Raw genomic sequence first — 24,014 nt, forward strand, 5'->3', positions numbered from 1 at the left:
GGCTGCATATAAGATGTTTTCAACATTTATATTGTATCTGCAGAAACATTCTAAACAAAAATTAATATTCAAATATAAAAGGGACAAAGAATCCCTTTGCTATCACCATAAAAGACTGGTGTATTTGCTCAACTTTCGACTTTTGTGATCTTTATCACTCTTCATCTAATGATGCATGAAGCACTATCCAGAATTTTGTATCTATGTAATAATACACATAGCTGGGAGGAAATTTACATGCAAACATGACAATTGCCATATTAGCACTGACTATTCACAAAATGTTGCTGAAAATACATGCATCCTAGCAATAGGTAAGGCAATTAAAATAAATAATTTTATAAGATATTCTGGTTAACATTGCATGCATCTGATGAAGAACTGCAGTCCAAGAAATCTCATGCTATTGCTGTTTAATTTGAAAATAAAAACAGAAAGACAGAACACTATAAATCAGTGAACCCCTAGAGATTTTGGATTTCTGCCTCCAGAATCCCTGTCCACCAGCTATGCTTATTGGAACTTCTGAGAGCTGTAGTCCTAAACATGCAGAAGACAAAGTTGAGAATTGCTGCTAAAAGCAGTAAAGTAGGCGACAGTAAAAGTCCAGCATGAAAAACACCCAGTAGAGATTTTTTTTAAAAAAATCTTAGTACAGGTATATCTCATTTAACAAAGTGTGTTTCCTTGGCATTTCTTCTTTAAATAGGAAATTTGGTACTAGAGGCAGAAATAACATGGAAAGAAATAGAAATAGATTTCTACACTCCCAAAAGGAAGAGCAGTGAAGGCTTCTTTCAAATACATCCAGAAATGACTTTTTCTTTCAGCACCCTCCACTTTTCTTATGATTTCTAGTTTGGCAACCAAATCTGTGCATATATTTTTAACATTCTGAGGATAGATGGTAAGGCAGAGTTATCAGCTATCCCCCCTCCACTTTTTATTTTTTGCAGTTCACACATACTCAGTAAGTTGTCCTGGACTAGGTACAAACCACTCCAGTAAGATTCACCAGAATGGGATTTGCTCTTTCCTAGTTCAAGCTGCTAGAAAGAGAACAGTGATGGAAAGGGGGAGGGAGAATAGGCATTAAACATTGTCAAAAGGGGCTTTACTTTTAATTGAGGTATATGAGTACTAAAATGAATTAAGAGAATTAAATTTAGCTACGTGTTTCTGGCTCCTCAGATTTGACAGAACACATTGAAGTTTCAGTCACAACCTTTGTATGTCTGCTTGAAATGTACTTGAAAATTGTTTACCATGTAGTTATAAATTATGCTAAGCAACAACAAGCAACCCTGATAAGAAATGTATAAACAGTAGCAACGCTAGCATCACAATATTCTGAGACCCAAAATTATATGGCAAGCTATGTACTGTATAATGCTACTCTCTAATCATATTACTAGTTAATGATCAATGTAATCTACAATGTAATGTAATATATGTCATACTAGTGATAGAGATGCAATAATACATGTAGAAAAGCTGTTTTATAATACAAGTTCACAGAGGTTTGTCATAAAACTTATATCTTTTCTGTATGTCTTACTGCATCTCTATCACTAGTATGATTATTGTTGTACCAGGATTGTTATTATCTTAACTTGTAGTTATGCCATGATATCTACAGTTTATATTATTCAAAAAGATTTTGGACTTTGTTCTTTAAACAAGATTTTGCTAAAGACTTCAGCTTGTTGTTAGTAACTTCTTTTCTGTAATTCTTATTCTAGGTTATCCAGGCAACAATTGAAAAACATAAGCAGAACAGTGAAACATTTAGGGCTTTTAACAATTCTTTTTCTCAAGAAGATGAGCATTTCGCTGACTCATCAGTAAGTGTTGAGTAATTACTATTTCTGTTATTCTTTTCAAGAATTTATTTTACAGCTGAGGTAGACTTTTTACAGTTTTTCTTCTTTGATATGTACATTTCTAGCCACCTGGATCATACAGTCCGCCCTTGCCTTACGCGGGGGATCTGTTCTCCCTCCCATGTAAGGCAAAAAGCGTGCATGCTCAAGCCCCATTTGATATAATGGGGCTCACGTTTGCTGTGTGGCCGCATGCATGTGCCGCAGGAGCGTGTGCCATTCTCCCGGTAGCTTCTGCATAAGCTGAAAGCTGCCTATAACGAGCCCGCGTATGGTGTGGGCTCACTGTACTTATAAAAATAGTTTCAAATACATGTTGAAATACACCATCTTGTACATTATTGCTACAGAAGGGAATGAAATGCCCAGTTTTGGCAGAAGCAGCATGATCCAGCAGAAGGACACTACTGGATCCTGACCCGAATTACACAATTATTATTATTATTCATTGCAGTCTCCTATATGTGTACATTCATCAGTTGAAACACATCACCTCCTTGTATATAACCTCAGTACTGAAATACTTTTTTGTGTTTCTCTCTCCACCAGATAGCTAGCACCAGTTCTGTGGAGTCTATGCCAGGGACGGATGGCAGCAGCACATCTGGAGGGGTAAGGAGTTGTGAAATGGATGGTCATTAAAGCAAATGTCCAAATACCTTGTTTGGGGGAATGAGAATGGGGAGAAGAAAAACCCATTTCAAGCACAGTCATACAAAGTAGGCTACTTTCTTTTTTGGGTTTTATTCATGGTCAAGGATAGAAACCTTTCCATTTGCTTTATTTGTGAAATATAAGTTCACAAATGCACTGTGAAATATATGCAGGCTAAATTTGCTGCTTCCACTGATTGCTGTTGGAAAAGAAATTAGTAGCTGTTGAAAAGGCAAGTAGAATGGTTAAACCCAATACTAAAATGAATAAACAAGAGATTACTGACTGTGGGCTCATTCCCACTGGGGGATAAACTCGTGTTCGTATTCGGTTCTGCCCCGCTAAATAAATCAATTCAAAAAGGCCCCTTGTTCCCACAATGAAAAGGGAGCTTGCTTGGAATTGATTAATTTTGTTGGCACGCTTGTTGTTCCCATTGGAGATGGGAAGACAGAGCTGCCCTTCAGCCAGTCCCCCCCCCCGACCCCTTCAGAAGGTCCCGACCAGACCCTTTCTCTCTTTGTTCCCTCCCCTCTCCTCCTTACCTTTCTTCCTTCATTCCCTCCACCTCTCTCCCTTCCTTTCCTTCCTTCCTACGTTCCTACATTCCTTCCCTCTTTCTTGCCAGGCCTCCACCACTTCTCCCAGGGCTGGTGGGGCCTGTGGCAATCCTGCCGGGCCTCCACTGCTTCTCCTGGGGCTGGTGGGGCTTCTGGGGCTAACAGACGCTCTGCCTACACTGGGGAAGCAGCGGAGGCCTGGCAGCAGCACCGCAGGCCCCGCTAGCCCCAGAAGAAGCAGTGGAGGCCCAGCAGGAGCACCAGAGACCCCGCCAGCCCTGGGAGAAGCGGCGGAGGCCTACCAGGAAAGAGAGATGAAATGCAGAAAGGTAGGAAAAAAGGGAGCCGGGAGGAGGATGAGGATGGGGGATCCTTTTAAAAAACAAAACAAAACTAATCGCAAAATCAGTAGAATGGCCTAGCAACTTCTCACCTTTGCAAGTAGCTGCTTTGCTAATCTATCAATTTTGCGATTAGTTTTATTTTTGTTTTTTAAATAAGTACCTAAAACAGTGGCACTGGGGTGTGTATGTGAGAGCTCTGGGGATGGATGACACACACACCCCTCTGCCATTTGTCTTCCCCCTCTGAAAGAATCAATCCCAATCTGGCATTCCCACTTGTTGGACACGGGTCAGGATAGATTCTTAGCAAAAGAACTGCTAAAAGCAGTTACCCCCGGCTTTTGGCATTTGCCCTACTGGAATTGATCAAATGAGGATCAGAAATGATTTCCAGTGGGAACTAGGGGCGTATAAATCGGGTCAGGATTTGGAGCTTTTGATAGTGCTGTGTTCAGAGAATAGTATTAGGTGAGAAGATCCTGGAATGCTTGAAATTACAATGCAGTCACACTGCATGTGCAGCACCTCATCTGATACTAATATCACTTCCAGAGAAATCTTGTCTGTCGCTGCTTCTGAAGGGTCCTTCCTTCTGAACATAGCATTATGAATGAAAAGAGTGTACACACACTATGCCTTGCATTATTGCTGCTTCATTGCAGTGCTGGTAAAAAAATTAATTTACACTTTAACTCACATTAAGAATAGCAGCAACACAGGCACTCAGTTCAAAAATGCATGCAAAGGATGCTCCAATACTTCTATAGGAATGAAATAAATAAAACATATGGCACATTGCCTGCAGTATATTGCAGCCAAGATAATTTCCTATGAGATTTGGAAGTAGGAGATCAAGTTGCTAAAACTCTTCACCCATCTGACCCCAGTCCAAGCTATAATACCATTATGATATGTAATTCTGTGCTGTGATTTTCTGTGCTAAATCTAAAGCTGGGAAATGGCATGATCCAGTCAACAGTGACCCATTGGAAATGTACCTTAGCTAGCAGTGTCATTACAGCCTTTGGAGAGAGTCGTAGGAGTTGTAAACACCTTGTTTTCTGGCCCAGAGTTTTTGTGTTGTGACAGGTCCAAACTGCCATCGCACACCAAGCAGTTGTTGCATGGCAGCCTGTCTGGGTGTTTAATCATTGGTATGTCTGACAGTTGCTAGGACTCAGGTGCTTGCCCTTCTGTGCAAGAGGAGAAGATAAATAAATCCCATGAGAAACTTTCACAGAGCATTATGGCTCATCAGCTCTTGCTGTGAAAATTGTCAAGTTTATGGGTTTTTTGCAATGTCAAATCTTCTCTCCCCCTCTTTCCCCCCCCTCCCCCCCCCCCCTCTCAGAGAAAACAAAAACAGAGTAGCTTTTAAATTTTTCTGCTATAAAGCATCTATTTTTAACCTTATTTTCATGTTTATTTGAAGGTTTATTTTTCTTCTAATATTATAATATCTTCTAATATTATTTGTATATAGTAGATTTTGCCTTGGCAGTAAAAGTCTTTACTGACAATAACTCTATTTAAGGCCTGCAATCCTATAATAAGTTAATATTAAAATTTGCCTGTGTGACTGTATATATTCTTTTCTTTGTCCTGTTTTTGCTAAGTACAGATCAATTAACAGTTATTAATCATGCAATTTAAGAGCTCATGTTTTAGTATAACCTGCTTGCTTAAAGACTTAGCATCTAAACCACTTGGTGGTGTTGGTGATGGCGAACTAGAAGTTGCCTCTGTATCTTGTCCAGCTTGCTAAAGAAATGCTTAGTACATTTGAGATATGGACAGCATTAGCAATGAACCATGATAAATGACTAAAATTGGAGCAGGGGAGCATTGTGGAGATAAAGTGCATTGATAAATAATCTGCTTTAGTTTTTCATAGCAAGGACAAAATTGCAAGCTGTACAAACTGTACAAACTACACACTGTAGTACTTGCAATCCTCAGGATTTTAGGACACACGTTGTGCAAAATGTACACACAAACTGCAGGCTTGTATGAAAAACTAACCATTATAAGTAAGTAAGACTACTTCTAAAAATGTGTAAGGCATACTGAATATAAAAATGCGCTTATCATGAATAATCTATACAAAAATTTATGCAGATTGTTGTGCATACTTTTAAGAAGTTGCTGATTAATATAGAAGCAGTGTGATATGAATGTAAGATGGAGAAAAAATAGAAAGTAACACGTTCATGCTTCTGAATCATAGGTCCCTATGACCAAAGATGTACATTGATAATGTTTGTTTTGTATACTCACAGCAAAATGCTCAGTTGGAATGCAGTTTTTCCCAGAAGCTTCAGTACACTCTGAATGACTGTAATTACTGTATATACTCAACTATAAGTCGAAAAATTTATGCCCCAAAATGAACTCCAAAATCCTGGGTAGACTTAAGGAAGGGTCAATGAGTTAATGCTAATAAATTTTGTGAAAGAAGAAGTGCCCACCTTCCTCTGTAGCCTTGTAACGGCTCCCTGCTTAAAGCCCCGGCGCCGGCTCTCATTTCCCCCTCTCCCCTTCTCTGTGTGTGTGTGTCTGTTTCCCAGGCTCTCAGCCTTCTTGCCGAGCCAGACCTAACAAGCTGCTGCTAAGGAAAGGGACACACAGAAAGTATGCCCAGGCTTGTACCCCGTTTTGCCTGGAAGTCCTGGGGGTGAGAAGGAGAGAGAGCGAGAGAAAGGTTTGTCCTCCATTTCTGCTAACTATGAGCCTAGGAGTCCTGGGGGTGAAAAGCAGAGAGAGAAAAGCCTGTCCTCCATTTCTGCTAACTATGAGCCTTGGAGTCCTGGGGGTGAAAAGCAGAGAGAGAGAAAAGCCTGTCCTCCATTTCTGCTAACTATGAGCCTTGGAGTCCTGGGGGAGAAAAGCAGAGAGAGAAAGGCCTGTCCTCCATTTCTGCTAACTATGAGCCTTGGAGTCCTGGGGGTGAAAAGCAGAGAGAGAAAGGCCTGTCCTCCATTTCTGCTAATTATGAGCTTTGGAGTCCTGGGGGTGAAAAGCAGAGAGAGAAAGGTCTGTCCTCCATTTCTGCAAGCTATGAGCCTTGGAGTCTTGGGGGATGACAAGCAGAGAGACAGTGGGGTCTGTCCTCCTTTTCGCAAGCCATGTGCCTTGGAGATGCTTTTGGTAAGGGGAAGAGAGAGAGAGAGAGAGTGTGTGTGTGTGTGTGTGTGTGTGCGTGCATGTGCACACTGAAGTTTGTTTCCCCTTTTCCATGCTGAGACTGATGCTTGGGAGAGGTCCAGAGAGGAAGATATAGGGAGGGAAGTGGTGATTTGTCCCCCCCCCCTTTAGATCTTTTGTAACATTCTCCAGTGTTTGCCCCTTGACTTATCCACGGGTCATATCAAAATCCAAACTGCCCTCGCCTTATACATGAGGTCGACTTATACATGAGCATATACAGTAACAGCTAGGTGTGTGTTGTGTGCCTTTAAGTAATTTCTGACTTATGGCTACCCTAAGGCAAAACTATCATAGGGTTTTCTTGGTAAATTTGTTCAGAGAAGCTTTGCCATTGTCTTCCCCTGAGGCTGAGAGTGTGTGACTTGCTCAAGGTCACCTAATGGATTTCATAGCTGTACCAGGAATCAATCTCTGGTCTCCAGAATCAAAGCCCAATACTCAAACAATTACATCACGCTGGCTCTCTAATATGCAACTACTTATATCTATTATTTGGTATAATAACTGTATGCTTCATTATAACCAAGTATGAGGCTGAAACATTCTCTGAACTGCTGGCCTATAATGAGAAGAGGAAAGGCATGTACGTAAGAGCCTTAGCAAATCTATAAGCCAGTCCATAAAGTTAACAAACCATACCTGGACTTGGAAAAGGTGAATATTTTGTTTGTTTGTTTTTATTCCACCTTTTCCCCAAAAAGTGACCCAAGGCGGCTCACAATATAACAACACATTAAAACAACATTTAAAAAAAATACTTAAAATAGCCTAATTAAAACAGTAAAAAGTTAAAAATTTAAACATACAAAATTTTAAACATATAAGGGTTAAGAAATAATCTAAACAAACCTTCCTTTCAATAAAACCAGGCCAGCATGCTATTAAAAAGCTTGCTGGAATAAAATGTTTTTGCTTGCCAGGGAAAGGCCAGAAGGGAAGGGGCCAGCCCAGCCTCCCGTGGAAGAGGGTGGGAGCAGCCACTGAGAAGGCTCTCTTTTGTATCCTTGCCAAATGAGACTGGAATTGTGGTGGGACCGAGAGAAGGCCTTCTCCTGAGAATCTTAGGGCTCTTGGTTGTTCGTATGGGGAGATACGGTATTTCAAATAGTCTGGACCTAAGCCATGTAGGGCTTTATAAGTCATGATCAGCACATTGAATTGTGCTCAGAAATGAATCAGTAGCCAGGGAAGCTGTTTCAATACAGGAGTTATATGCTCCCTGTAACTGGATCCAGGCAGTGTTCTAGCTGTGGCATTTTGGCCCCTCTGAAGTTTCCAAACAGTTTCCAAAGGCAGCCCCACATAGAATGCATTACAGTAGTCCAAATGGGATATAACCAAGCCATGTGTCACCATAGCCAGATCTGACGTCTCAAGAAATGGGTGCAGCTGGTGCACTACTTTTAACTGTGCGAACGCACTCCTGGCCACTGTTGAAACCTGGACATCCAGGCTCAGAGTGCAGTCCAAGCTGCGAGCCTGAGATTTCAGGGTGTGTGTAACCCCATCCAGCTCAGGCAAAGCCCTAGTTCACTGATCTGCCTTATGACTGACCAGGAGCACCTCTGTCTTGTCTGCAATAAGCTTCAATTTGTTTGCCCTCATCCAGTCCATAACAGCAGACACTGGTTCAGCACAGAGACAGCTTCCTTTGGAGTTAGATGGAAAGGAGAGATAGAGTTGGGTGTCATTCGCATACTGATGACACTGCACCCCAAAACTCCAGATGACCTCTCCCAGCAGTTTCATGTGGATGTTAAACAACATGGGGGACAACACAGACCAGCAACCAAAGAATCGAAATGGAATCCCCCAACTCCACTGTCTGGGTCTGTCCCTCCTGGAACCACTGCATAGCAGTGCCTCCAAGCCCCATCTCAGAAAGGCGGCTCAGAAGGATACCATGGTCGATGGTATCAAAAGCTGCTGAGAGATCCAGTAGGACCAACAGGGACACACTCCCCCTGTCTAGTTTCCTGTGTATGTAGATGTACCAAAGCAACCCAAGCTATCTCTGTGCCATAGCCAGGTCTTAAATTAGATTGATATGGATTAGATAACCTGTTTCATTCAGAAATTCCTGGAGCTGGGAGGCCATCACTCACTCCAGAACCTCCAGAATGTTAGAGACTGGTCAGTGGGATCCAGGGAGGTCTTTTTCTGTAACATTTTCACTACAGCTTCCTTTAGGCAAGCTGGAAATTTGCCTTGCTGCAATCAAGCATTCACCACTCACTTTACTCACTTAGCCAGTCCCTCACTAGCTGATTTCAGAAGCCAGGAAGGGCAAGCCAGTATGAACTTCTCCAATATCTTGCTTTTCAGGTTTCCACAACTTAAATTCCATGAAATATGGGCCAAATGTTTGATTCTGAATGATGTGAGCAGTTTTCTGCTTTGGGATAACAGATATTATTAAACAATTAAAATTTTCACACACTGTGTTGTATCTGGTGTTCATTATTCCTCAAAGTCTGCTAGTAGAATATGCTACACTCATAAGATACTTCCTGCTCGATTAGCAAGAGTATCACATGTGCCAGAGATGCCTTCAAGTTGTCTGTTGGCTTATGGTGATCCTATGAATTTCCTAGAGTTTTCTTAGACAAGGAATACTCAGAGGTGGTTTTGCCTTTTCTTTCCTCTGAAATATAGTCTGCAGCACCTAGTATTAATTGGCAGTTTCCCATTCAAGTAACAACCAGGGCTGACCCTGCTTAGCTTCGAAGATCAGAGAAGATCTGATGCCTTTAGTCCCTGTACTCAAACTGTACCATATAGACAGTTTGTGTCTCCTAAGGAATAACTTAACATGATGACTGCACTGGGTATACTGAAAGGCCAGGAAGATACTTGTATTTCTCTTAACCATTCTCTGTGCCTCCTTGGGGAGCTTTGCACCACAGTTAGAGTACTTTTGTCTCAAATTCTTCCTACAAAAAAGCTGAAAGACTTGCAAGCCACACCACTTGTCTCTAGCATGTGTTATACTCTTGCTAACACAGCAGAAAGTATTTTCTGAGGAAGAAGGCAGCTCACATATCAGGAAGGGTAGAGAGACCTTCAGCATGTAAAACAGGCATTTAAGAAAATCTATAGTGGTGTTTCTGCAAATTAAAACATTCAAGCAAGCTGTTTAATAGTTAGTCTAGCCTCTCTTCCAAATGTCAGGGATCATTTGACTATGAAAGTTTCATCAGCCAAAGATTACTGGCAGAGCTTAGGTCGAGATATATCTGTCAATCTTAATGCAGCTTTACTATTTGCATCTGTTAAATCTCTGCCTCACAAAAACAAATATTTTTTTTTAAACAACATGGTAGGGCTCAAGCTGCACTTTCTGGTTCTCAGTAACCTTGTTTAACTTCACTGTTATTTTATTTTTCAATCCAGCCTGAGTATTGCAGAAAATCTTCCAAACTGAAGAGAGACAAGGAGAAGAATGCTTGCAAAAGTTGTGGGGAAAGCTTTAACTCTATTACAAAAAGACGACATCATTGCAAGCAATGTGGGACAGTAAGTATTGGGGGAAATAAATTATTTGAAATAAACTGTTGTTCTTTTGGGAAAAGGTTGTTATTTTTGTTGCTGTTATTAACTGCCCTTGAGTTGACCTTGATGCAGGGCAACCCTATGGATGACACATCTCCAAGTTCCCCTGTCCTCAGCTGCCCTGCTTAGATCCTTGCAGGTTCAGCACTGTGCCCTCCCTAATTGAGTCTAACCATTTTATGTGTGGTCTTCCTCTCTTTCTACTACCCCTCTACCTTTTCCAGCATCATTGTCTTTTCTAACGAATCATGCCTTTTCATGATGTGGCCAAAATACAACAGTCCCAGTTCAGTCATCCTGGCTTCTAGGGAGAGTTCTGTTCTATTCTAGAACCCATTTCTTTGTTTTCTTGGCTATCCTCAGCACTCTTTTTCAGCACCACATCTCAATTGTGTTGATTTTCTTTACATCAGTTTTCTTCACTGTTCACTTTTCATATCTGTACATTGTGATGGGAAATACAATGGAGTGGGCTATCCTCACTTTAGTGTTCAGAGCTATATCTTTGCACTTTTGAATCTTTTCCAGTTCTTTCATAGCTACCCTTCCCAGTCCTAGTCTTCTTCTGATTTCTTGACTGCAGTTTCCATTCTGGTCAATATTTGATCCAAGGTATGGAAACTCTCTGACAATTTCAAATTTTCTCCTTATCTAAGACAAATTCTTGTAGCACTTCTGTGGTCATCATTCTTGTTTTCTTAATATTCAGCATTAAACTCACCTTGGTGCTTTCCTCCTTAACCTTCAGTAATTGCTCCAGGTCCTTATTGGTTTCTGCTGGTAGTATTGTGCCATTTGGTTGTTAATTTTCCTTCCCCCCATCTTCACTTGTTTTGCCTCTGACTCTAAGCCTACTGTTCGAACAATATTCTCTAAATACAGTTTGAATAAGTAGGGTGATAACATGCAACCTTGCCTGACCCCTTTGCTGATAGGGAACCATTCTGATTCTCTGTATTCAGTTCTGGCGACAGCTTCTTGTCCCAAGTATAGGTTACACATTAGGATGATCAGATATTGTGGCACTCCCATTCCTCTTATTGCAAGCCATAGCTTTTTGTGAGCTATGCAGTCCAATGCTTTGATGTAATCTATAAAACACATGCAGATTTTCTTCAGGAATTCCTGGTGCACTCAATTATCCATCATATGTTTGCAGTGTGATCTGAGTGGCTCTTCCTTTCCTGAATCTGGCTTGTGCCTCTGGGCTTTCTCACTCCATATATGGTAAGAGTCTTTGCTGCAGAACTCTGAACATGACTTTGGCACGTTACAGACTGCCAAAAAGCGGCAGCCTGCACCCGCCCCTTTCCCCACCGGATCGGGGCCTCAGCAGCCAGAGTGGCTGCTGCTGAGGCCCCGATCCACCGCTTTCCAGGCTGCAGGGAAACAGCAAAAGGCCACTTCCCCGAGGCCTGGAAAGGGGTGTCCTTGGGGCTTCAAGCCCAAGGACACCCCGCGGCGGCAGGGAGGAGGAGAAAGGGGCCGCTTGGCCCCTTTCTCCTCTGTGTTGCTGGGCACAGCCATCTAAAGGCTGCGCCCAGCGACGCAAACCTGGAAGGAGCTCCGAAACGAAGCTCCTTCCGGGGCTGTGGAAAGGGCGCACTAGGCGCCCTCACGCAGCCCCACTACATCACAACCACGCCGCCCCACTTAGAGGCGGCTCAGTCGTGACGTAGCAATGGCGGCGGCCATGTGGAACGGCTGCCGCCATTTTGTGCGCGCTCCGCGTGTCCTAGGGTTGAGGGCGTCCAAAAAGGACGCCCCTTTCTAACCCTAGCACGTGCGGAGCACGCACTTTTAGGCCCATCTGTAATGGGCCTTTGTTTGCATAGGAAAATAGTTCAATGATTCTGTAATTACTGCAGTCTTTTGTGTGTCCCTTTTTTGTAGATGGGAATATATATTGATGGCTTCCAATCTGTGGGCCACTGCTTTGTTTTCCATATTTGTTGGCAGATTTTAGTTAGAACTACTTGAATTTGTCTCTGTGGATTGTAGCAGTTCTCTTGATATGTTATCTGTTCCTGGTGATTTATTCTTTCTAATTGCTATGAGTGTGGCTTTCACTTAGTTCCACTTAGTAAAAAGCTTAGTTTTCTTTTTAAAAGATTTTCTGCTAAGAAAGTGATTTTACCTTTGTCCATTATAGGAGTTGATGATGTAGGAAGGTTTTTCAAGTAACCATGTATTCCAAACTCTTGCTCACCATTTTTCCATATTTAAATCTCCTGTCTTCCGTTGGGCATCTATTTCAGTTCTTGCACTGGCCAGAATGATTGTGATAAAATTTCTGTAATTCAAAGCACTGTTTTCTTTGGTGTACAAATGAGTAACAAAAGCGCAGGACAAAAGTTGATGGTTTATTTAGTGATAAGATCAGGTTTATGATCACCATCCAAAAAGCTGAGGACTGGTCAACTCTCATTGATTATGTTTCCACTACCTCACATTTGCCTAGACCACTGCCAGGAACTTCTGACTTATGGAGAGGCATTTTCTGCTTGACCAAAATCCCTTCATGAATGACTTCCTCAGTGAACTTTTGTGTTTATCCTAATCAGAAACATACCACATCATCCAGATAACTACCCTAATAGAATTGATTGCTTAAGCATCTCTTATATGTGGAATCTGCAACCAAGATCCATTGATTCCAGTACAAATTATTTTTCTTGAGCTTTTCCTAGCAATGCCCATTTTACCCATGTTTTGCTCATGAACCATTGAAAGATGTCTCTAATCATTGAGACTGTTGGAAGAAAAAATCATTGAGACTGTTTGAAGAACTGGACTGTTTTCCCTACAGAATAGGAACTAGTCTCATATGTATCTGAAATGAAGAAACAGACTGCAAAGGTTCAGATAACTGTGCTATTAACCATTGACATGCTTATATTCTTGTTGTAACTAGACTTTATATTAAGTGTATATTACTCTCCTGGACAAACACAATTCAGAGAAAGCCAATAAAACTGGGTACTTACGTTACGGTGGTATTTTAAGCTGTACTTGGCTTTTGCTATAGTCCCTCAATAAAGCTGCTATAACCAACATGAATGGAATAATTTAGTTTTATTTTAACAGTATTAATTAATTCAGTATCAGTTGCACAGTTGGAGGATTAATATAACTGGCTTTACAGAAGCTTTTGTATTCTGAAAGGTAGGATATAAATTATTTTAATAAAAAAAATACAAAGAAAGCAACATCAAAAGGTTGAGTTAAAGCGGATGGTGCAGTAAGACACATGAATGGCTGAACACCCACAGACAAGCTTGTATTTGCGCAAGCAATTACAGAAATGTGAATCCAGGAAATATTTCACAATATCTGTCTGGTTTCATGTCTCTGTCGTTTTATCTGTGGCTTCTTCATTGTTGAGAAGTGGGTATAGCTATCTTGAGAGTCAGTGTGGTGTAGTGATTTGATTATTGAACCAGAACTCTGGAGACCAAGGTTCAAACCCCTGTTCAGCCACAGAAACCCACTGGGCAATCTTGGGCAAGTCACATACTCTTAACCCTGGAGGAAGGCAATGGCAAATGTCCTCTGAACAAATCTTGCCAAGAAAACGCCATGTCTTAGGGTCTCCTTAAGTAAGAAACAACTTAAAGAGACACAACAGCACCAACAAATAGCAATCTTATGAACAGTTTGACATGACATGTCCTTCACAAGTATGCCACAACATAGCATGTCCTTCAAAAAGTAAATGCATATCACAGTGAATTAATTGCTTTGTAGCCCTAAATAATAACATTGTAACTTCAGATGGGATGTATAGTAGGTTACAGAGGATGGCTGAGTCATACTTATTGATGGGCTAGAAATAGAAGGGTCTGCTATATTTTTCACTTTACCCAAAGTGCCTGAAGTATCCTCAGATTCCATGTTTGTGCTGGCCAGGGTTGAAATCTTGTCAATTTCAGTCAGTTCCACCCTGTAGGATTTGCTGCAAGGATGATTTAAAAACATATTTCCAGATATGTATGTCAGTCAGATATGAAAAAAATACCTACTTTTTTTTAAAGATAAATTTTTGTCTTGCTTTTCCCAGGACCCATTTAATGAAAGACATCAATACTCAAGTAATTTTGAGCAGAAGGAAGTATTTTATTCTGTTTGATGATCTATGGCAAAACAGATAATTATCCTAAAGAAAACATTTCACCGAATCCCATTAGTATCTTTCATTTTGAATCATAGCCACTTTTATCACCACTCTATATTTCCAGTATTATAAGTTTGCTATCTTATTGAATCCACCATTTAGTTAATTATGCAATGAAACATTGCCAATTCAGCATTCTGCTGTTTTGAGGTTTAATATGACTTTTTTAGTATGGATAGGCTGTATTTCCCCAGGATCACCATTGATTACCAAGCAAGACTTATACATGTTAGTCTACCTTGATTATTAGTTCTGAATAACTGCACGTTGCTGGCATGTAAAACAAATATGTGCATGCATGCACTCACACACAAATACATACACATACTGAATAACCTTTAGTCTGTCTGGCAGATATTCATATCAAGAGCAGTCTTAGGCCTGTTATAGACTGCCAAAATAAAGCTGCTTCGGGTCCCTTTGGAGGTATGCTGTTTAAATTATGCATGGGTCCTAAGTGTCCAGAGGTTGCGCCAAAGCCACACTCCATTCCTAAGCACTGGAGTGCAGCTTTGGTGCAGCTTTCAGATTCTTAGGATGCATGCATCATTTAAACAGCATACCTTCAAAGAGACCCGAAGCAGCTTTATTTTGGCAGTCTGTAACAGGCCTTAGAGAGAGTCAGCTGTCTCAAGCAATATATTTTTATAATCACAAAAAGGAGACAGATTGTTAGTTCTCATTATATTTGTATTCCTATGGGGAGAGGCTAGTGATATTTTCTACCCCATGCACTTTAAAAAAAAAAAATTGTCCTTGGATACTGTGCACCTTGACCTTGGGGAGAAAGGGGATGATGCCATTTGCTTCAGGCAGCAAACAGGTGAGCCATCCTTGGTCTAGGTGTCGTTAAGTGAATGCATGTGGGAGGGCTGAGGTTTATGTCTCTTTTCTTCCATTTATTGAAGAATGTTTATTCTGCATGATTATACTTTTCTTTTAGTTGTGACTTGTCTAAATTTGCTTGAATTGCTTGCTTACATCACTAAAAAATGACTGAATCCTGGGCTTTTTCCAGGAAAAGCATGTACTTGGTTGCTGAACTAAGGTCTTTATGCAGTCTGATCTTCAAATACAGATTAATTGGACTGTCTCATGAGGAGCTGTAGCAACCAGGAACAGTACCTAGGAGCAGCAGAAAGTAGAACACCTCCACCAATTTCTCTCAGCCAATTCTGCAGAAAGCTTACAAGGATGTTGATGTTTAAACCCAAATCTCCTTTATATGCTTAGCATCCACACACTTTTTTTTAACAAAAGAAAGTGATATTCTGCTGATATGTCAGATTCCTTCTTACTATGTTCAGATTTCATGTTCAGCTCTTGCCTTCATTTCTTTCACAGCACTAACTTGAAAGCCCTCTGGATATTCTAATGACAAAAGAAAATGCTTTGAAAAAGTTCTGTTTTATCCATTTTACAAGGTTCAATTAGAGTACACTGAGCTTTCACATAGCATGCCTCACTTATCATTATTTGCTTAAAAATTATTAAAGTATCTCTCAAGTAGTGATATTATCTTCTCTTACATGTTGTAGTGTTTTTCAGGCTATGTGGCCCTGTTCCTGAAGAGTTTCTTCCTGACGTTTCACCAGCATCTGTGGCTGGCATCTTCAGAGAATGCTTCTTTCTTCATCAGTTTAATCACATAATGGCTTTCCAATTTGTGAAACAATTAACTGTTTAGTGGATTATTGGTATTTTGCTCATTCAAACACAGGATGCTGTTACTCCAACCCAAAATAGCAAAATAAGAAAAGAATCAGCAAAAATGTCTTTAGAAACCTACAGTGAACATCTCTCTGTGAGATGCTTCCTCTCCTGTGTTGTTCTTCCTCTTTTGGATGGTGTTAGTGAGAAGGCTAAGAAAAAGTAACTTGCTATTCATCCACCACTTTACAGATGCAGATCCTGTTTAGAACGTATCTTCTCTCTTGCTTTTCCTTTCATTGTTGAATGTTTCTTGATAAGGAAATAATTTGCTATGAGCAGTTGTTGCTATATTCATTCCATGGAATGTATAGCAAATAAATATTGATGCTCTTACTGAGTCACATCGCATTACCAAATAATAACGCTGGGTTTGTGTGTGTGTGTGTGTTGGGTGGTGTGTGTGGTGTGACAGAGAGAGAGAGAGAGAGAGAGATTGTTTATGTTTGGTGTGCGTGCATGAGAGAGAAAGTTGTTGTGGTGTGCCTTCAAGTTGCTTCCAACTTATGACAGCCTAACCTATCATGGTGTTTTCTGAGGCTGAGTGTGTACAATTATCCCAAAGTCATCCAGTTGATTTCCAGAGCTGAGCAGAGATTGAAACCCTGGTCTCCAGAGCCATAGTCCAATGCTCAAACCACTACACCATGCTGGCTGAGAGAGAAAGAAAAAAAACCTAAATTCAAAATGATTCAAAGGAAACATCATACTTATGAAATTCAGTAACCTTTCATAAACAGAGCTCTTTTCATTTTATTTTTGGATGAGCTTCCAGGAAATCTAATAAATATTTAATCCTCTGTAATTTTAGAAGAGTGAACAGGAGGACAAATCCATATACAGTTTACTCCCCCCCCCCCATTTCTTTTTCCTCTGTAGGCAGGGTTTTAGAAAATAGCACAGAGTGGCAAAAATAATTCCCTTATTCTGAGCAAGTGGGGGAAGATTGATGGAAGGAATAATGTCTTGGACCCAGAGCCTGAAAACCTTTCATGATTATCACTGACTCAGTATCATTGTTTTCTGGAACAGAAACCAAACTGATTTTAATCGTAAGGGGATTTTGTTTTTGTTTTAACCCAGGTTATCTGTGCAAAATGTTCTGAATTTAAAACACTTGCTGATAACAGCCGCCAGAATCGAGTGTGTAAAGATTGCTTTCAACTCCCATCGGCAGCACCATGCATCTCAGGCAATGAAAATGCAGGAGAACAAAAGAAAAAGATTGCCATTGAGGTATACTTACCTTTTAATCAATTCTGAAACAACTGGCTGCTGCAGCAAAAGCATAGTTTTCCTTGTTAAAAACCCTTTCAGGATCTTACCTCACAGTCATTCAAGATTTAGGCCACAGGCCTAGGGAAACTGGTAGGGAGGTCAATGACCATAGAAAGAGGCCAACACTTGCAACCCATGCTGTTCTGCGGATAGAAACATCCACTGCTTTTATTTCTCCACTATTAGCACTACATCAAGGGAATATCAAAGGAGGTTTTGGATCTGGACCATCAGAGTGCAAGGAAGAAAGTCACTATTTCTGTAAGATTCATCAGCATAATTTCAGAATTTGACAGGACAGTTCATTTGACCAGACACACAGTTCATATTATTTTTTCCTTCATATATCCTTTTAGACAAAATTAAAACTAGCCAAATTTTGCCGCTAGTAATGCCAAAACTGGTTCTCCAAGAGTTTTTTGTCCTAATTGCTGTTTGCTTAGGCCTGATCAAATTCTGCTATTGGGATTTTCCAGTAGATTCCACAGCAGTAGACATACCTTCATTTCTCTCAGATGACTCACCTGCAATAGGTAAAGCATCCACTAACATAAGGCTTGGTGATATCAAGAACAAGAGGTACAGGGATTATATGATCCACTAAGTGGTATTAATACATTTTGTTACCCTTCTAGAAAACTACTTTAGCATAGCTATTGGGCAATCTTGAGAAAAAAATTGTTCCAAAATCCAAGTTTTGTGATAATACTAAAAGCCATGCAAATGCTTAAAAGCCACTGAAGCGTGATTTGCTGTGCAAAATAAAGCCCCTAGGTATCAAGAGAGGGAAATGTTTCTCTTTAATAGGGTTAGATGTTTATTTCTATGCTAAGTCTCTGAAATTCACAAAGGATACATATAGTCTGATCTGGGCTGTTTCTCCCACCAGCAGGTAATTGATTGGACATATCTTTTGTTTCTAACGTTGTATTTTCAGAGAGCCATGCTCATTAAGTGCAGTGAAATCTAATACCCATTTTTACACAGCTGACAGAATGAACTGCAGACTACTGGCATGAAAAATTCTGCCGCACATATTGGTGCTGTTTCAGACTGTATATTTAGGCATAAACTGTGTCCTTATTGTATGATTCAGCCCTGCCTGATTTGAACTATTCAGGTAAAAGACCCCTGGAAGGAGTGTTTTTCTTCCAATAATCGTAACAGTGCCAGACTAAGTTAGAAGTTCTATCACACTACAGAACTATTGCACTATTATTTCACTTTAACTGTCATAGTTCCACCCTCTGGAATGCTGGAACTGAGAATTCTGTTCCAGGAAACTCTTAAGACTGTATTTCAGGGGAGTGAAAATATATAATTTTCAGATCCTCACCAAATTACAAATTCCAGGATTCCAGGGGATGGCTCTCTGACAACTAAAGTGCTATCAAACTGTTACGATTGCACAGGGAGATGTTAGCTTTCATATGTCTAACTGTATGTTCTAACTGATTGCTGGGGGATCACCTTTCTCCCCAGACCCCACACACCCCATCTGCCACCACCTGGAGTTTTCATTTATCCTTGCAGCTGCATTGCAATCTGGCTCCACTCACTTGTGCTGAACCAGCTTCCTCATTAATTTTCAGTCTCCTCCAACCTACTTTAAGCATGAAAGTAAGTGTGTCATCTTAATTGCTGTTCTCAACTTCTGCTGTGGAGGTGGAATCTTTAGCTTAGTGCTCTCTAAGAACAGTAGTTCAGCACCTACAGCTGGGTCCTTTAATCCTAGTTATTTGCAATGATGATTAAACCCCTGTATATTTAAAGATTGATGCCTTGGAAATTGTACTTCTTTGCACATTCAGTATGCATGAGCAAATATTTGAACATAAGCTGTGAAGGTGTATAATAAACTGTAAATGCCTTCAGAGTAAGAGTATGAATTGATACTGGCTTTTTTTTTAATAGAAGCAAAACATTTTGGGAGTGGAAAACAGTATTTTCAGCAGCTACCTTCTGTTCCAAGAGAAAGGAAAAAATTGGTGTAAAGTGTGGGTCACCATTCCTAAGGCTGAACCTTTTGTCTTATACCTTCAAGGAGGAAGTCAGGTAAAAATATCTGCATATTAATGGCAGTAAAATAAATGAGTACATAAAAACATGTTATACTGAGAAATGAGCTAAAATCATAATTTGCAAAACTTTGGGTGGGCACGCTGGGGGGTTTCAGATGGTGAAAATAATCTGGGATGAATCCAGGTTGAATCTTTATTGTTCACATGCATCCTGAATGTACTTGATTCAGTTTGGGGGGGGGGGGGGGTGCCAAAAACCCACTTAACCTGGGATAATTGATGCCTGGGTTTTCTTCTGAGTTTTTAAAAAAGAATCACAGTGTTGGCAATGTGAATAATGATTTGAATAGACCTGGGATTTAACCCTACATGCCTGGCTGTGTCTTTCCCCTCCAACGAGGAGAGAGGGGGATTCACCCTCTCTCATTTCTCCCCTGTTCTCACCATCTCTTGACAACCAGCGGCTCCAAGGAGTCGCTAGCACCCTTGGGGGGAGGCACAGGCTGGTGAGCATGTCTGAGAAACTGAACAGAGAAAGATGTGAAGAGGTACAGATCCAATGAATAAATGGTGTGAATAACAAACCCAAAACATGTGGTTGGTTTATTCACATCATCCTGCTAAAAGAAGGATGTCTGAATGACCTCCTAGTGTGGGTTAAGAGAACTGCTTTTCTTCCATATCAAACTGATGGGTCAGAAGATTCTTATGAGCCCCAGATACCTGTCTGAATTGAGCAGCTGCCTGATTCTGCATGATCTGGATTTTCCATCTTTCAGTCAGCCTCTTTTGTTAATGCTTTCCTATCAGTTTTCTGCTGTTAGAATTATCTGACAATTTGCTGTCCAGTATGTCTTATATGTCCCACTGCTCTTCCTTCCAGATGACATTACCAGATGAGTGATTCAAACAAAAACTTAAGGAATGAGATGGACTCTTTTATGTGTAGTAATTCTTAAACCTTTTAGGAGTGCAGTTTACTTCCATTTTTAATTGCAGGGAAAAGTGTGTGTTTGATATTAGAAGATATTTGTCCTGCTTTTACAACAGAATGACCTTGCTGTATTTTGAACTTAGTACATGGTCCCAGCAAATATTAGCTTCTTTAAGTTTTTTCTTCTTCCTTAAAGAAGGTAATTAGATCTTTCCTTGGTTTCTAACTGGATTGATAAATAGCAGCAATGTGTTAACAGACAGAATGTGCAGGAAAGTTGCTTTCCCATCTCATTCGTAGTGAAAATCACTGTGTATCCCCTCTAAAAAGAAAGAAAGAAAGAAACTTGTGCACATCCTCTGCAGTCCCAGGAGCTAGGGGACAAAGGCAAATAGGTTTAACAAGAAGCTGCTATTATTATTGTAAGAGAAGCATCATAGGAGACTTTTAACGCCTCAGTTCATCTCTGTGTAGGTTTCTCCTGTGTTGCCAAATGGGTGGTAGAGTTTTTCTCTGATTCATGAAATCCTACATAGATTTATAAGGAAACTGAAGGGCACTTCAGCTAAAGTACAGTTATAAAAAAAAATGTTGTTGTGGTACATCTAAAGAAATAGCAACAAAGATGTGGCTTAGAGCCTAACAAATTTTTTATAACAAAAGCTTTCTTGGACTAATGTCCACCAAATGCATTAGCCTTTAAAGTCACAGGAATCTCTTATTTTGCCACAACAGGGTAAATGCTTTTGGAAATTTAAAGGAACACCACTTTCTCTGAAATGTACCCTTCTGCCAAATGCTAGCACAGTATGTGTATAAGATTAGTAAGAACTATTGATACTGAAGGCAAGCAGTCTAGGCTTCAGAGCTTACATTTTTAGTGCCCATAGCCTAGTTTCTACCGAATACCAACTTTGTAGCAGTAGTTGCAGACCTTATTTTGCTACTACTGCTTTTTCTGCTTAAAGAAGAGATCAAATCCTGCAAGGAAAAAAAACCACTAGTACAAATCTGTCATTAGTTGCTAAGCTTACCTAGTGTGGAAAAAAACCCAAACGACATCCACTGATAGAAAATAATGCTCCACTTTCCCAAGGCAGTGTGCTGGCCTGTTCAAGACTAAGGCTATGGATGTAGTTTGCTACCTCAGTAGATGGCATTGTGATTTGTGGCAAGCAATATCATGAATATGTTGTGTGAATCAGGAGTCTGTAATGTTATACATGGACATAGATCCATCTAGCATGCTGATGGAATGTAAAACCTTACCATCATCGGATTGTGCAGGATCACCAGGTGACCTCCCAGTGCAGCACTGTTTGCTCAGTTACTGCTCAGACATCAACAACTAGGGCTGTGCCCAGATATGTTCTGACTGCTCTTTCTTGAAATGCACTGTGCATGCCATATAATTCAGGCACCCCGAGAACTGTTTCTCTTGTTTTTCTCTTTCTGAGAACTGTTCCTTTGCTAGAAAACAGCTTTGGATTAAGGCTGTGGGGAAAATGGGTAAGGTGCCACTGGTTTTGAGGATGTACAGGGGAGAAGCTGAGGGCCACACATGGGCCCAAGTCCTCAGGCTGTGTGTACCCCTGTTGTAAAAGAAGATTTCCCAGAGCTGCTGCTTAAGACAATCCCATCATTGGTGCTCCAGGACTCAGCTGCACAGAAGCATGCTGGTCCAAGCCAGGGAACGAAATAATCATGATGGGTTAATGTCTTGGTATCAATTATGTATAATCTAATTGTAGAATCTTAGAATTGGAAGGATCCATAAGGGCCATCTACTCCAAACTCCTGCCATGCAGGAATACATAGCTACAGCACTTTTAAAAAACGTGCATCCAACTTTTGTTTAAAGACTTCCTAATGTTTAGATGAATTCTCTTTTCTTGTGATTTGAATCCATTGGTTTCTGTTCTCATTTCTGGAGCAGCAGAAAACAAACTTGCTCTATTTATACAGTACTTACTCCTGTAAGTCTTTTTTTTTTTTTCAATTCATGTTTTGTTTTCAAGTCCAATTCAGGACTAGAAAACTCAGGACCATCAAACAACCAAATGGATTGTTATTCTGAATTTTTGTCCTATTAACTGATTAAATGCTGTATTCATTTCATTATGCTTTTGCTGGGTTTTTACTTCTGCTTTTCTCTTCTTTCTGTGTGTGTTTGTTTAGGATGGACAGGTTCCACGCAGTATACCTTTATTAGGATATGAAATAGACTTCCCACATTCTGGTGAGAAGTTTGAATCAAAGTATGTTATCAAACTCAGCCAGTCCCAACAGACTTTGTATTTCAGTGCTGATGATGAAGACTTGCAAATAAAATGGATGGATATTCTCACCAAAGCAGCTAAAGGGGAGACTCAGAATCCAAGTGAAGAAGCGAGCAATTCTTAATGTCTTTTTATGTGGTCCAAACTGTATCTGTGAGGAAAAAAAGAAGTCACCTGAACCTTGTATTCATGGCACTTTGAACACTTACATGGCTTTATATTTCTGTATGTCTGTATAGGAGTTTCAGTGATTTCTTTTCCTATCTCCCTTTTAATTGTACATTTGTCACATGCAGTACTGATTGTTCAGCATATGCTTTGTTAGATGGAATGAGTAAGTGTAGTTGTTAATAGTGATTTTGTTGATATTAATGGCAAAGGAAAAAAGAAAAGAAAAAGAGGAAGCATTAATTTTCTCACAGGTAATTGGAAAACAATCCATTCTCTGCTCCCTTATCCCCAGTATTTTTGTTCTTTTCAATTGTTGTTTAAGTGAAGGATGTGTATAGTATGTGAATTATGGAGTTGCTGCCTTTAAGTTAAATGTTGTACAAGGCTTGTGGCTGGCCACTGACATGCCATTCCTGTCTTCTCTTTTGAATGGTTTTTTTTAAAATAATGGTCTCCTCTGACCTATATGAGCAATGCAATGGGATTTGTTTTGGTAACACTGTTCTTTCTTGAAATGATTTTTTTTTTCACTAGAGTACATTTCTAAGATCTTCTGGAAGCCGTTGCAGAAGACAGTTTGAAATTTCCAATATCAAGTATTTATCTATAATATCTATATAAATATATTTGGTTTTTTACTTTTACCCACACTTTTCGTATTTCTTTATATGACCTCCTTTTTTAAGGTATGCAAGCAAATATTTTATACTGCAAACTGGGATATCAATAAATCAACATTTCTAAGTACACCCAGCAAGGTAACTTTTTATTATTGTTTAGAATGATTAACATTTTGGGGTAATCAAGGATTTATTTATATAATTTGTAAATACCATACATTAAGCATTTTTACAAACCTGATCTAACTAAGATTTAGTCTTCAGATTAGGATAATTGTATAAACTGATTTTGTAATTTGTTTCCTGTGTACTTTTGTTTTCAAAAGTATTTATGTATGCAAATAAAAATCCATGCCATTGCTTGCTGAGTCTGCTACCCGAAACAGGATGATTTGAGTCAATGCTGGGGAATAAATCTGTGGCCCTCCAGATGTAGAATCATAGAATGATGGAGTTGGAAGGGATCACAAGGGCCATCTTGTCCAATTCCCTATTATACAGGAATACACACCTAAAACATTCCTGAAAGGCACCCACCAAACCACTAAAGACCTCCAAAAATTCAAATCTGGCCATCCTCTGAGGTGGTTCATTCCACTGTTAAATAGCTCTAATAGTAAAGAAGTT

The 24,014-nt window shown here is 40.0% G+C and overlaps 1 protein-coding gene across 2 annotated transcripts in view; it reads left to right on the forward strand.

The window, feature by feature from the left end:
* FGD3 (FYVE, RhoGEF and PH domain containing 3) overlaps positions 1-23,747 on the forward strand; it is a 122,357-nt gene extending 98,610 nt beyond the window's left edge. Inside the window, exons 14-20 of one of the 2 annotated variants that reach the window (XM_042451017.1) lie at positions 1,743-1,844; positions 2,433-2,495; positions 10,042-10,164; positions 17,168-17,320; positions 18,845-18,982; positions 19,277-19,417; positions 22,496-23,747. In XM_042451017.1, coding sequence (XP_042306951.1) covers positions 1,743-1,844; positions 2,433-2,495; positions 10,042-10,164; positions 17,168-17,320; positions 18,845-18,982; positions 19,277-19,417; positions 22,496-22,720 — 945 coding nt within the window. In that variant the 3' untranslated portion in view covers positions 22,721-23,747. The remainder of the gene's footprint in view (positions 1-1,742; positions 1,845-2,432; positions 2,496-10,041; positions 10,165-17,167; positions 17,321-18,844; positions 18,983-19,276; positions 19,418-22,495) is intronic. The other variant, XM_042451018.1, reaches the window with a different exon arrangement.
* Positions 23,748-24,014: the final 267 nt, after the last annotated feature.

This window comes from Sceloporus undulatus, chromosome 2, assembly GCF_019175285.1.
Source record: "Sceloporus undulatus isolate JIND9_A2432 ecotype Alabama chromosome 2, SceUnd_v1.1, whole genome shotgun sequence".
Lineage (NCBI taxonomy): Eukaryota > Metazoa > Chordata > Lepidosauria > Squamata > Phrynosomatidae > Sceloporus > Sceloporus undulatus.